Raw genomic sequence first — 14,652 nt, 5'->3', positions numbered from 1 at the left:
ATAAAAATCGCTTGAACTTTTTCGCAAACGCTTGTTCTTCAAAACAAAAACATTAACGGAAATTGTTCAAGGCCGTTGGTTTTTAAGTGAAAAGACGCAATTTTTCAATGTTTGGTATGACTTTTCAAGTATATTTGACCGGGCTTTGACCAGCCCGAACTGAGCGCCACGAGAAAATTTGGATACTACAGCATTTGAATCGCTTGTAATTGAAATGCGAGATCAAAACAACTAATACATTCGATTAGGATAAATTTGATGGATCACTGGATCAAACTATAGACTATCTGGTTGATATACTGATCAGATTTTGTTCCTAGATTATAATATTTTTGCATAAAGCTCGCTTAGCTCGAAAAAATGTTGATAGTGTTCAGTTCAGTCTGGTCGAACCCCAACCATTTATCTTTCAATTGCATGTTTGATAAAATAGCCATCATGTGGTCATAATGAGTCCTCCGATTTTTTTTATTTGATTTGCCGACTTACAGACTTTAAGAAAAATTGAAATAAATTAATGAAAAAACAACTTCAATACAGACCGTTTGATTTTTTACGATACGTTCGATTTTGGCAAAACGCCCGTACATTTTGTATTGCCAAAAACGAATATTGCCAAAATCATCCGGCTACGCTTTTTCGCCATTTTTGTTTTAATTAATCAAAATTAATGTAAAATATTATATAAGCAATCAATATATAAGATCGGCTCAATTATATTAGTTCTAAGCATTAAAAAAAAGAACGATCCTTCGGCACGAATGTTGCCAAAGTCGAATGTTGCCTGAATCGTACGGGGTCCGTATGACGTTTTTGACAATAGTATTGCACTCACGCCTTCAAAAAACATAATGAATGTTAAATTTCTAGAAAAATGTAACCAATCTATATAATTGTAGGATGAATGCAAATTAATATTCGTGAAATAAAATTTTGAACAATTCACCGGAGTATTCATTATTTCCGTTCTATATAGTATTGACAAGTATTTTATTAAAACTAACAATTTATCGAAGGAAAACTTTGAAAAATTAATTCAATTTTAGAAAAAACTTCTCGAGCCACAAAAAAAGGTCTCAGGGGCCGCGTGTTGCTCATTCCTGATCTAAAGATTACATTAAACTCGTGATGATCATTAGCAACCTCACATTCACACAACAATCAAGAAACTTGGCAATATTATTTGAGTTTATATCAAAGTCCCGCTTTCAAACAAAAACTTCAGTGGCGTGAGTCACGTCTTTTTGCCAGAGCGAATATAACGGATTGATCACATAACGTTCAAGTGAGGGATGTGTTGGTTGCGGAAGACCAGGACCATATGTTCGATTTATACCATTATATGGAGCATTTCAGAATTATTATCGCACGTAGTCGGGCATTTTTGCTTGTTCCGGGCATTTTATTTTAAACCTGGTTAATATCTGAGGCAACAATCCAAAAATTTGAGGAGAGAGCGAAGCAAAATTATTTGGAATGTGATTTTAATTCGTGTTTAAGGCATCCGATTTTTTTTATTGATTTCGATGAAACAAGGTTTTTTGAAACCATTTTTGGGCGTAAAAATCAAAACTACATTTGAGATTTTTGTTGAATTTTCCAAATAATGCGAATAATAAAACCGTTCCTCCAATATCCGGACATCCGGGCCGGGTCGGACTTGTCTAGAACATTTTGTTGAAAAATAGGTCAATCTGGAATGCTCACTTTGAATTGAATTGAAAATATTGAAACGATAGATCTTGTGTTGTTCATTCTTGTTTATTCTTCTTCTTCTGTTGTTATTTTAAATAAATTGGACAAAACCTAAAATGCAATAAATTTTAATATTTTCTAAATTGCACACAATCGAAAATTCGAGAAATTTAGTATAAAAAATTTGAAGAAAATAACCCAAAGTTAATAAAATGTCCATCATTCATAGTTAATTTTTTGTTCTTGCAATTGTTAAAATATTCAATTTTTAATACAATTCTTTAAACTTTTTTAATTTCCCCCTTCGGGGTTTTCGGGAAAATCAATTTCACCATTGGGGGGAGGGGGGAGTGGGGCGGTAGGGGTGGTTCAGGTTTAAAAAAGAGGAATTTTATATTTGTCCCGGCCTAATTTGATCGTTTTAAACGATTTACACCGTGAAAGAAAAACTTTGTAAAATATATTTAAGCTATTGATGTTTAACAAATAAAAACTCATAAAGTATAAGTTTTGATTCGTAAAAAAAAACAAATAAAAAAAAACTCATGAGCTTCAGGACTACTTCTCCATCAACTTATTTATTCTTACCGCTGTAAAATCCTCGTAACGCATGGTTGAGCGATTTTTCCACAGCTCCGTGTCAGAATTCGTGCATTGTTGCATGGTTTACGGCTGCTCCCCAACGGCGATACACAGAACAGTGCAAGAGCACAACTCAAATGCACAACCCCATTGCACTTCTTCACTATATCTTGGAAATTTATTCGCACACCAATCCCCCGCTTGGAACAGGTCAAATATATTGCACAATGGTCGAATAATCAGACTGCATGTTTAGCGTGGCGCTAGATCAGGTGCATTTTCTATCAAACACGAGAGGCTGCAACACCATCCGGAGAGATTTCAAATGCGCTATGCAAAAAGGTCACTCGCCGACTGACTGACCAAATTCATCCGACAGCGTCCAGTGCATTTTCCCTATTCCGAATTAAATAAACGACACGACGACGCGCGTCCGTACCCAAAATATCGAAATACCGGTCGGTCAAACATGTGTGATGCTGCCTGATGCGTCGACCTATGTACAGGAAAACAACCCTTTCACACAACATCTAAATAGATCGGAAAAAGGGATGCTCTTCCTGGTCAACTCATTCCACGATATGCAAATTGCGTGAGGGTTCATACTCACATACATGTTGGTTGGTTGATACGCAAAGATCGGCGTATTTTGTTTGTTGTTTTCACACATTTGCGTATATATTGTACATACGCTGGAACGGATGTTCAAATTATCACATGTGAAGAGAGTTGATTTTCTCGATTTTCCTGCAGAAACCTTCAAAGGCAAGCTTGAAAGGTCTATCACTGAATCGGTAGGTTAAAGCACTTTCCCAGTTTCACCTTAAAGTACCTTGATACTAGATTGTTGGCCTTGAACTTGACGATCCAACTAAATTGGTGGTTTCCAATTAGATCTTTTAAAGTTGTAGTTGGATACTTTCAGATTCAAATAATAACACAAAATCATCTAACCAAAATTGAACAATTTTGATTAGATGATTGTGTTATTTCAATTTAAGAAAGATTATTAAATATTTCATTACAACAATGTATTATGCAGTTTGGGCATTAAAACAACGGTAATTAACTGTTAAAATATCTCCGTTACTGAAACTTCGTTCAACATTTGTGTGCTTTTGGTAAATATTGACCGCAGACATCACACTTCAAATTTTAAGCGTCTAAATTTCAAAGGTTTTCTTTTTTCAATATATTAAATTTAATTATAATAAAAAGGCTTCAGGATTTAAAGATTAATTTCATAAGGGGTGGTTAGATTAAAGCTGATTCGAAATTGAACAGCTGTAAAACTTTAATTTGTAATTCTCAGTTTTGGAATTTTGTATTTGAATTTCATGTATCTATTTACTTACTTATCCGTTATTTATTGAGTAAGCTCTATAGATTTTTTTCTGTACGTATCCAGGCCGGGCAAATACGGGCTTGGGGTTTCTAAATTTAAAACTCAAAACCAGGTTATATCTGTGCAAATCCAGGAAAAATTAAGGTATTTTACACAAAAAGGTGAGAGAAAAGCTTAAAAATAAACACAGTAAAATTAATTTCTATCAAGGCACAACTCAATTCTTATCCCACAGTTCCAAAAAATGCATGCGATTTTTTATCGCTAAAACAAGTTGAAAAATTTGAATTTCGTAAAAATTGTGAATTATCCGGGAATACCCCAGGCCTTTTTCCTCGATATTCGGGCAACCGAACAGGACCGGACATTTCCCAATTTTTTCTATGAAAATACGGTTAAAACCGAGTAATCTGAAATTATCGTTTTAAGTTCAAATAAATATGATAAGATTGAGGTGGGTTTTCCAATATTTTTATGTTGTTACGCGTCAAAGTTGTTAATATTGTTCAAAATGATTGATTGATTCTAAATCGATTTTGGAAATTTCAACTGATAAATTTTCATAAAGGGCAAAAAAGGAATTGCGAGTGTTTAAAATATAAAACTTGATGAGGGTTATGTTGTTTGATAACAAAACAGTGGCTATCTAAGAACTATTTTTTTGTAAATCTTAAACTCAGATTTTCTAGTTAGCTACAGTACAACTCAACTTTTGTGTTCGATTGATTAGAAATATACACACATTCTGGAAATAAATAATTTGATGTTAGTTTTTGTTTTTTTAAAACAACAATTATTTTTGCATTTACGGTTTATGATACACTAAACCTCTATGCTGATGCTTCAAAAACAGTGAAAAGCAAAAAATTGTAAAATTAGGCTTCAAAAAAACTTTTTTGGCATTTGGTCCTTTCCACTTTTTCTAACAGTGGATGCAATTTTAAAATTGTCTTCTGGCCCTATGACAATTCATGTGCCAGGTCACGAGACTTAATTATCGGTTTAACACAATTTTACAAATAATAATTAAAATATATATGTATATATATTATTTGCGCAGTTAGCTAAAGAGCCGCATACGGCTCGCGAGCCACAGGTTGCCGACCTATGTTCTAGAGCAGGGATGAGCAACCTTCGAGACATGCTTATCTTGAATTAAATTATTTCACAACTTTTTTCTACGATAGATTGTTAATTATCATAAAATAGCAATCATCACTAAACTGAAAAAAAATGATATATCAAAAATTGGAATAACGTTATATAGAAGTCAGTTAAGTCATTATTTTTCGTTTCGCGCAAAGTTAAAATTGTATAATGAAGTGAAACATTTTTGTTCTTGATTAATGACAGGTATAAGGAAAGTTTTGAAATAAAGACTGCGTGAACGGTTATAGATTTCTTATCGACATGACTCAGTGAAATTCTGATTTCCCAACAAAAACAATATCTGTAATACAGTTATTCAACTCAAAAGTATGTAACGATTACACAGGGGAACAGCATTTTTGGTGTTTATGTTTCAATAAATGATTTCGTAAGATCTTGGTGCCCTGAATTCAGAACATTTGACAGATTTCGTCTATAACTTCTAGTTCGAAATGGCGTGTGGAAATTTTTAAACTGATCAGTTTTGGGTAAAATCGATCTTTTATAACTGATAAACCAATAAACCTCCAAAAAAACAAAAACTGATTTTGAATAAATTTATTACCCCTCATTCAATCAAGGACTGAGATATGGCCAAGATGTTCTTGTATCAGAGGTACAACGCTTTAAAAAAAATTGAATTCTAGAATTTAGAGAAATTCCAAAAAATAAGATTAAAACTTCTTCTGACATCATTAAAAAAAAGTTATAAAATATTGGATATTCAAGATTTTAATTAATTCAACAACTTTGTGGAAGACTGCGAAATGATTTGATTTACGGTTTTAGAATATCAAAGATTCAATTTAGTTCAATTTTTATTTAAAATTTCGTAAAAATTCCCGTTTCTTGAAGGTTTTGAAAAAAAAATAACAAAAAAAACAAAAATTCTATTACTCTTTCCTCATAATTCAAAATTACTCGCGGTCTTTGGGAAAGTTGATTATTGAGCCAATAAGTATTTGTATTTAACAGTTTTGTCAAAATAGTACACAAACCGAATGACTATATTTTTGTATTTTTAAAAACTAATTGAATATTTGGATTCAGCGCTCTCGAACTTCAAATAAAAAAAATCACTGTTAATAGAAAAAAATTATGTTTCACTATGTTGTTTAAAAAAATAAATTGTGAAAAAACTTTTCGAAAATGGGCACAGAAAAAAAACGTTATTACGAAAAATACCATTGCATGGGTAACAAAAAGGGGTTTGTCTCAGAAAACGGTTCAAATCTCTCTACGAACCATAAAAAGACTTTTAAAACTGTTGGTTTTCAATAAATTAAAGGGAAGCAAATGAAGTTTCTTTTTTCTATAAAAAAGGGTTACTCGGTAAACATTTCAGATCTATTAAAACATTTTAATTATTGAAAAATTATTAAGTTTTAGTAATGAACCAACTAAGTTTCGGCTGGTTTAATCACCTTAAATTTAAAAAAAAAATTATTTCTATTATCTATTATTGTCTAAATTTTATTTCAATGCGGCCCGCCGAAAGAATTTCAATTTAATAGTGGCCCGTTGCTTAAAAAGGTTGCTCACCCCTGTTCTAGAGTAATAATCATTATTAATTGGTGCTGAAACCTCGAAAACTAATCCCAGATCCAAACTTCTGCTATAGTTTTTCAAAAAAAAAATTACTTTTGGATAGAAATTCTGTTCGGAATATAAAATTTTCAATAAAATACTTTTACTTGTTTCGAAAGTTTTGGTTCCATATAATCAAAATCAAAATGGTAGTTTTTCGGATTCTGTATCCAGTTTGGGATTTTTGATTTCAGTTCGAATCTTCATTATAAATTGGAAATAAGAAATTTATTTGTAATCTGGTTCAAACTTGGTTTCACTCAAAATTTGATTCGTAATTTTCGAAACTCAAATGCATTTTCAATATTTAGTAGTTTTCCAAATCGTAAGTTTGTGTTGATGTAGGTATAATTTTGGAAGAATGAATCAATCAGGTTGACTAGTTTACTTACAGGTATTCCGGCATCCGTGTATATACCTGACCAGATGGCAACTGATTGAACATTCTTATTATATAGTCAATTATAGAACGAAACACATCTCACCTGTCGGCCGCTTATGGGATTCGAACCCAAAAGTTTTCTTGCCGAAACCGAACCTAGTACGCATGGCATTCCAATATCAGACTCGCGCTAGCCTATCCGCTAGACCACATCGGCGCTTAAAACTCAGAATCCGATTGATCATCTGAAATTCACTATTTTATTCGAGTTCATAAGTTGGATTCAAAATAAAAAACATGAATTCAGATTCAAACCGAAAACATAAGAATTTGATTTAAAGATTCGTGATTGAGAACCTTGAAACAAATTTCACTTCTTGGCTGACCTGGAATTTTGATTCAGAAATTCAAAATTCAGATTCAGCTCACAAATGAGTTTATTTTTCGTGAAGGAATTCAAATAGCTGGAGATCGTAGACTTATAATTTTGATTGTTAGTGAATTAAATTTTGAAATTTGAAATTTTGAATCACACCTTTGTGTACACCATTCACCTGAAAATCACTTACATTTAAGTTCTTTTTTGCAAGTTTTGTTTGACGAAAAAAAATTGATTTGTATCTTTCAAAAATTTTCCACAAAATTTTATTTATGAAATCGATTTTTAATGAAAAGAAATAGCCGATAACGAAACATTCATGTTGAAAAGTCTACATGGAATGCTATATTTTCTTGGTGCATTGAGTAACATTTTAACATTGCAATGTTTTTAAGAGCCAAATTCTCGAACTATAATCTTAAATTGGATCGAGTTTGTAAAAATCAAATTTGAATCGTAAAATTTTAATCTCTTTAACCTTTTGAAATTTGATTTACAGTTTTCAGGCGCTGGAAAAAAAATTATTAAATTTTGCTCAAGAGATTTGTATTACTTGATATAAGCATAGAATAAGTTTTGTTTTCTAATAAATTTAAGGCTTTTTAAAAAAAACTCATATTTTTGCCTAAATCAAATAACCAAAATCCCTCAGATTCTTCAGCAAATTAAAATATTTCAACTAAGTGGAGATGTACTGAATACTCGGCACCGAATACACACCAAAAACCGTTAGGCCGAATGTTCGGCTCACCATATTTATTTTTAAAATTTATACAATAACATAATCGTCATTTTTTTAAAATAATTTTGGATTTTATAAAATATCCCAAAATTAATGTTGAAAAAAGCTACACCATCATCAAGAACTTCTGGTTTCAGTAAAACATCTTAGGTGTATAGTATACACTGCCGGCCAAAAGTTTGGGGATCGCCCCCTCAAAAACATGAAAATTTTGATCGGACATATCTCAGCCATCTTATTACATATTGGAATTCTTTTGATTTCATTAAAGATATCGTGAGCCAAACCTTCTTTGTATGTATTTGACAAAATGTTAATATTGAGTTTATATGACTAAAATTTAGCTTATATTTGGGACATTTTTCAAAAACCGAACTTGAAATTCCAAACCCGATCATCTCAAGGTGGGGTGGACTAAATTTAGAAATTCGAGTCCGAATTCGAATCCTGTTTTTCGTACTTATTAAAAAATATTTGTTTAATTTTGTGCAAAAAATTTTCAATGTACTTAAAAAATATATAAAATAGCTACTCAAGTCATCATCTAAAAGTTTGGGATCATCCCGTAGTATGGTGTAACTGCCTTCTTTTACTCTTGCATGTTTTTGTTCAAATTTGCCATTTTTCAACAAATTGTTCAAAAAACTTTCTGAATTGCCCGACCATGTGCCAGAAAGTATATAATAAGTACTTAAGGTTAAAGATCATAGTTCTTTTTAACAACTATTTTGAAGATAACTTGCTCAAAATTGACTTTCATCTAATTCGATATCAAATAAGCAATTTAAAATTGCTCGGCACCCATTTTAACGTGTTTTGGCCCAAATTTCACAAGAATTCCCTCTCTTTGGTGATAAATCCTTCAGTTATTGGTACGTTTTCAAAATCAGAGAGCCCCCTACTTGAAAAAGATCTTATGATCATCATGTTATAATATCATCAGGTTGAAAATATAATCGATTTCAAAACATGAAGGGCATTAATGTGGAAGAAATCGAAGGGAAATTAAAATACACGCTTTTGCATTTTTATTGAAAACTTGACAGAATATTCGACCGAATATTTGGCCGAATATTCGTTTAGCCGAATAGTGAAAAAGGTCAATATTCGCGGTATTCCGTTGGCGTATGATAGAAATAAATCAGTCACCAAACGAATACTGGTGTGGTTAAAAAGGTTCGGTGTATCCTTAGTTATTGCTTTATAAAACTAAAAAAAGCAAAAATAAATAATCAAAAAAGGATATTTCTGAATGAAGTGTTTAAAAGGGTAATACTCAAGAATTCATGCGAAAATCTTTTGATTTTTCTATAGGTACATTACTTTTTTTAAATTTCACCGTAGGATGCCATAATAGTCACTTTGCACTATTACTTTACAACTTTAAACATCTCCTAAACACCTACTAGCGAGTTAATGCACTTAAGGTTAAAATATGTTTACAGGTATTAAAATGATCTTAAGATGGCGTTAAATTTTTTTTTTAATCGATAAAATTCGAGCTCACCATTTCATCTAACAATTTAAATGAGAGATCCAATCATTCCTTCTTAAACAGTTGGAATTGCCAAAAAACGTGGAAAAAAAAATTTCACCCTTGTGCAGATAAAAGTTTTCCTTCGTTTGCCCGCTGCACGATGTTGGGAGAAATAATTATTTTTAATTTCAATATTTCTTTCTAATCCCCCATCAGCGCGCACTCTGCCGTTTGCCTCGCTTCAATTATTTTTTCGTCGTCCATAATTTTTCATTCAACCCCCTTGTTTCTTGGAAATTTTCCAGCGCCTTGCAAATTTTTTACCCTTTTTCGTCTCATTAATTCATTTTCTTATATTTTTCGATACGTACATAACGGACGCTTGTTTTATGTACACTGTGAGTGTTGGATCGGGGCCAACGACGATGGAGCAACTCTTTTTCCTTTCGCCGCGCCACGCCGCCAGCAGCCAGCAGCAGACACACACCATAACACCACCGTCATCCGTTACTCGGTGTTGTTACTTCCAGCACAGGAAGCACAGGACCCCCTTTTTCTCGAGCGAGCGGAGAAAAAAAAACGGAAAAGGATTTCAGTTCAGCGTCTTTTGTTTTTTGCATCCTCAACTCGCCACTCTCATCCTTCCGACCAGGCTCCTTTTTTTTTCTTTTCGAGGGAGCTTTCAAAGATCACGACACACGATGGAAAACATTATGGCTTCGTTGAGTATCCAAAATGACAAACTTTCGAATAACTTGCGGTCCAATCTGGAATTTCCATCACAAACATTGACCACCTGTCGTCGGTCATGGACGGACACCTTTCTGAGGATGACTTTGAAATGGAAAAAGTATACGCGTCCTTTTCGCCGATTTCTGAGAAATCGTCCCCCGCTGCTGATCGTTTGTGGACCTGCCAGGTTCAGTTTTTGCTTTCTGTTTTTAAACTCTCCAAGAGTTTTCGATGGAGTCGCCGAGGCGGAAAGCAAACATAAGAATAAAATTAATCGATCAGGCTTCTGTTTGCGAAAAGTATAATATATATTCGCATACCGGATGAAAAACGAGTCAGCAAACAATTGTTAAGATGGCAAATTGGAAGAGTATTCCAACAAATGGAAAATTACTGGAACAGACACCAATATTCATCATACAATTTTTTAAAGAACATTTTTCCAAAGTAGCTAATAAATAATAGTTTCAAATGCTTGCCTGTTTTTTCATATTATTTTTCTTTGAGCTTCAATAAAGACAATACTTAAGAAATGTGGGTCAGTCGAAAAAAAATCGTTCTCAGAAGCTGTAAAATCTATATAAGAGTTCGTCTAATTTTTCCATGACAAAAATGACAAAAATGACAAAAATAACAAAAATGAAAAAAATGACAAAAAATGAACAAAAATGACAAAAATGGCCAAAATGACAAAAATGACAAAAACGATAAAAATGTCCCAAATGTCCGAAATGACAAAAATGACAAAAATGACAAAAATGACAAGAATGACAAAATAACAAAAATAACTAAAATGGCTATAATGACAAAAATGACAAAAAATGACAAAAATGACAAAAATGACAAAAATGACAAAAATGACAAAAATGACAAAAATGACAAAAATGACAAAAATGACAAAAAATGACAAAAATGACAAAAATGACAAAAATGACAAAAAATGACAAAAATGACAAAAATGACAAAAAATGACAAAAATGACAAAAATGACAAAAAATGACAAAAATGACAAAAATGACGAAAATGACAAAAATGACAAAAATGACAAAAATGACAAAAATGACAAAAATGACAAAAATGACAAAAATGACAAAAATGACAAAAAATGACAAAAAATGACAAAAATGACAAAAATGACAAAAACTGACAAAAATGACAGAAAATGACAAAAAATGACAAAAATGACAAAAAATGACAAAAATGAGACAAAAATGACAAAATGACAAAAACGACTAAAACGACAAAAACGACAAAAATGACAAAAATGGCAAAAATGACAAAAATGACAAAAATGACAAAATTGACAAAAATGACAAAAATTACAAAATTTACAAAAATGACAAAAATGACAAAAATGACAAAAATAACAAAAATGACAAAAATGGACAAAAATGACAAAAATAACAAAAAATGACAAAAATGACAAAAATGACAAAAATTACAAAAATTACAAAAATTACAAAAATTACAAAAAATTACAAAAATGACAAAAAATGACAAAAATGACAAAAATGACAAAAATGACAAAAATGACGAAAATGGCAAAAATGACCAAAATGACAAAAATGACAAAAATGACCAAAATGACCAAAATGACCAAAATGACAAAAAAGCACAACAAATGACAAAAATGACAAAAATGACAAAAATGACAACAAAATAAACAAAAATGACAAAAATGACAAAAATGACAAAAATGACAAAAATGACAAAAATGACAAAAATGACAAAAATGGCAAAAATGACAAAAATGACAAAAAAAATGACAAAAATGACAAAAATGACAAAAATGACAAAAATGACAAAAATGACAAAAATGACAGAAAAATGACAAAAAATGACAAAAATGACAAAAATGACAAAAATGACAAAAATGACAAAAATGACAAAAATGACAAAAATGACAAAAATGACAAAAATGACAAAAATGACAAAAATGACAAAAATGACAAAATGACAAAAATGACAAAAATGACAAAAATGACAAAAATGACAAAACTGACAAAAATGACAAAAATGACAAAAATGACAAAAATGACAAAAATGACAAAAATGACAAAAATGACAAAAATGACAAAAATGACAAAAATGACAAAAATGAAAAAATGACAAAAATGGCAAAAATGGCAGAATGACAAAAAATGACAAAAATGACAAATATGACAAAAATGACAAAAAATGACAAAAATGACAAAATGACAAAAATGACAAAAATGACAAAAATGACAAAAATGACAAAAATGACAAAAATGACAAAATGACAAAAATGACAAAAATGACAAAAATGACAAAAATGACAAAAATGACAAAAATGACAAAAAATGACAAAAATGACAAAAATGATAAAAAATGACAAAAATGGACAAAAATGACACAAAATGACAAAAATGACAAAAATGACAAAAAATGACAAAAATGATAAAAATGACAAAAATGGCCAAAAATGACAAAGAATGAGCAAAAATGACAAAAATGACCAAAATGACAACAAATGACAAAAATGACAAAAATGACAAAAATGACAAAAATGACAAAAATGTCAAAAATGACCATTGACCCAAAATGACCAAAATGACAAAAATGACCAAAATTTTAAAAAATGAAAAAAATGACAAATGAGACAAAAATGACAAAAAATGATCAAAACGAAAAAAATGAAAATGAGACAAAAATGAAAAAAATGACAAAAATGACGAAAATGACAAAAATGACTAAAATGACAAAAATGACAAAATGACAAAAATGACAAAATGACAAAAATGACAAAAATTACAAAAAATGACAAAAATTACAAAAATTACAAAAATTACAAAAATTACAAAAATTACAAAAAATTACAAAAATTACAAAAATTAGCAAAAATTACAAAATTACAAAAATGACAAAAATTACAAAAATGACAAAAATGACAAAAATGACAAAAATGACAAAAATGACAAAAATGACAAAAATGACAAAAATGACAAAATGACAAAAATGACAAAAATGACAAAAATGACAAAACTGACAAAATGACAAAATGACAAAAATGACAAAAATGAAAAAAATGACAAAAATGACAAAAGTGACAAAATGACAAAAATGACAAAAATGACAAAAATGACAAAAATGACAAAAATGACAAAAATGACAAAAATGACAAAAATGACAAAAATGACAAAAATGACAAAAATGACAAAAATGACAAAAATGACAAAAATGACAAAAATGACAAAAATGACAAAAATGACAAAAATGACAAAAATGACAAAAATGACAAAAATGACAAAAATGACAAAAATGACAAAAATGACAAAAATGACAAAAATGACAAAAATGACAAAAATGACAAAATGACAAAATGACAAAAATGACAAAAAATGACAAAAATGACAAAAATGACAAAAATGACAAAAAATGACAAAGCAAAATGACAAAAATGACAAAAATGACAAAAATGACAAAAATGACAAAAATGACAAAAAATGACAAAAATGACAAAAATGACAAAAATGACAAAAATGACCAAAAATGACCAAAAATGACCAAAAAATGACCAAAAATGACAAAAATGACCAAAAATGACAAAAATGACAAAATGACAAAAATGACAAAATGACAAAAATGACAAAAATGACAAAAATGACAAAAATGACAAAAATGACAAAAATGACAAAAATGACAACAAAATGACAAAAATGACAAAAAATGACAAAAATGACAAAAATGACAAAAATGACAAAATGACAAAAATGACAAAAATGACAAAAATGACAAGAATGACAAGAAATGACAAAAATGACAAAAATGACAAAAATGACAAGAAATGACAAAAATGACAAAAATGACAAAAATGACAAAAATGACAAAAATGACAAAAATGACAAAATGACAAAAATGACAAAAATGACAAAAATGACAAAAATGGACAAAGAATGACAAAAATGAGCAAAAATGACAAAAATGACAAAAATGAACAAAAATGACAAAATGACAAAAATGACAAAAATGACAAAAAATGACAAAATGACAAAAATGACTAAATGACAAAAATGACTAAATGACAAAAATGACAAAAATGACAAAAATGACAAAAATGACAAAAATGACAAAAATGACTAAAATGACAAAAATGACAAAAATGTCAAAATATGACAAAAATGACAAAATGACAAATATGAAAAAAATGACAAAAAATGAACAAAAATGACAAAAAATGACAAAAATGACAAAAATGACAAAAATGACTAAAATGACAAAAATGACAAAATGACAAAAATGACAAAAATGACAAAAATGACAAAAATGACAAAAATTACCAAAAATGACAGAAAATGACAAAAATGACAAAAATGACAAAAGATGACGAAAATGACAAAAATGATCAGAAAAATGACAAAAAAATGACAAAAATGACAAAAATGGACAAAAATGACAAAAATGACAAAAATGACAAAAATGACAAAAGTGACAAAAATTACAAAAATTACAAAAATTACAAAAATGACAAAAATTACTAAAATGGCGCAAAAATGAAAAGCAAAAGACTGGGGCAAAAATGAGCAAAAATGAGAAAAATGACAAAAAATGGCAAAAATCACAA

At 30.0% G+C, this 14,652-nt stretch overlaps 1 protein-coding gene across 4 annotated transcripts in view; it reads right to left on the bottom strand.

The window, feature by feature from the left end:
* LOC129747421 (zinc finger protein 260-like) overlaps positions 1–2,658 on the bottom strand; it is a 35,871-nt gene extending 33,213 nt beyond the window's left edge. For 2 of the 4 annotated variants that reach the window (XM_055741633.1, XM_055741641.1), the window contains exon 1: positions 2,284–2,658. In XM_055741633.1, coding sequence (XP_055597608.1) covers positions 2,284–2,358 — 75 coding nt within the window. In that variant the 5' untranslated portion in view covers positions 2,359–2,658. The remainder of the gene's footprint in view (positions 1–2,283) is intronic. The other 2 variants (XM_055741631.1, XM_055741632.1) reach the window with 2 other exon arrangements.
* Between the last annotated feature and the right edge of the window lie 11,994 nt (positions 2,659–14,652).

Source organism: Uranotaenia lowii, chromosome 2, assembly GCF_029784155.1.
Source record: "Uranotaenia lowii strain MFRU-FL chromosome 2, ASM2978415v1, whole genome shotgun sequence".
Taxonomy (NCBI): domain Eukaryota; kingdom Metazoa; phylum Arthropoda; class Insecta; order Diptera; family Culicidae; genus Uranotaenia; species Uranotaenia lowii.
Note: the sequence above shows the minus strand (reverse complement) of the source record. Positions and strands in the feature narration are given on the sequence as shown.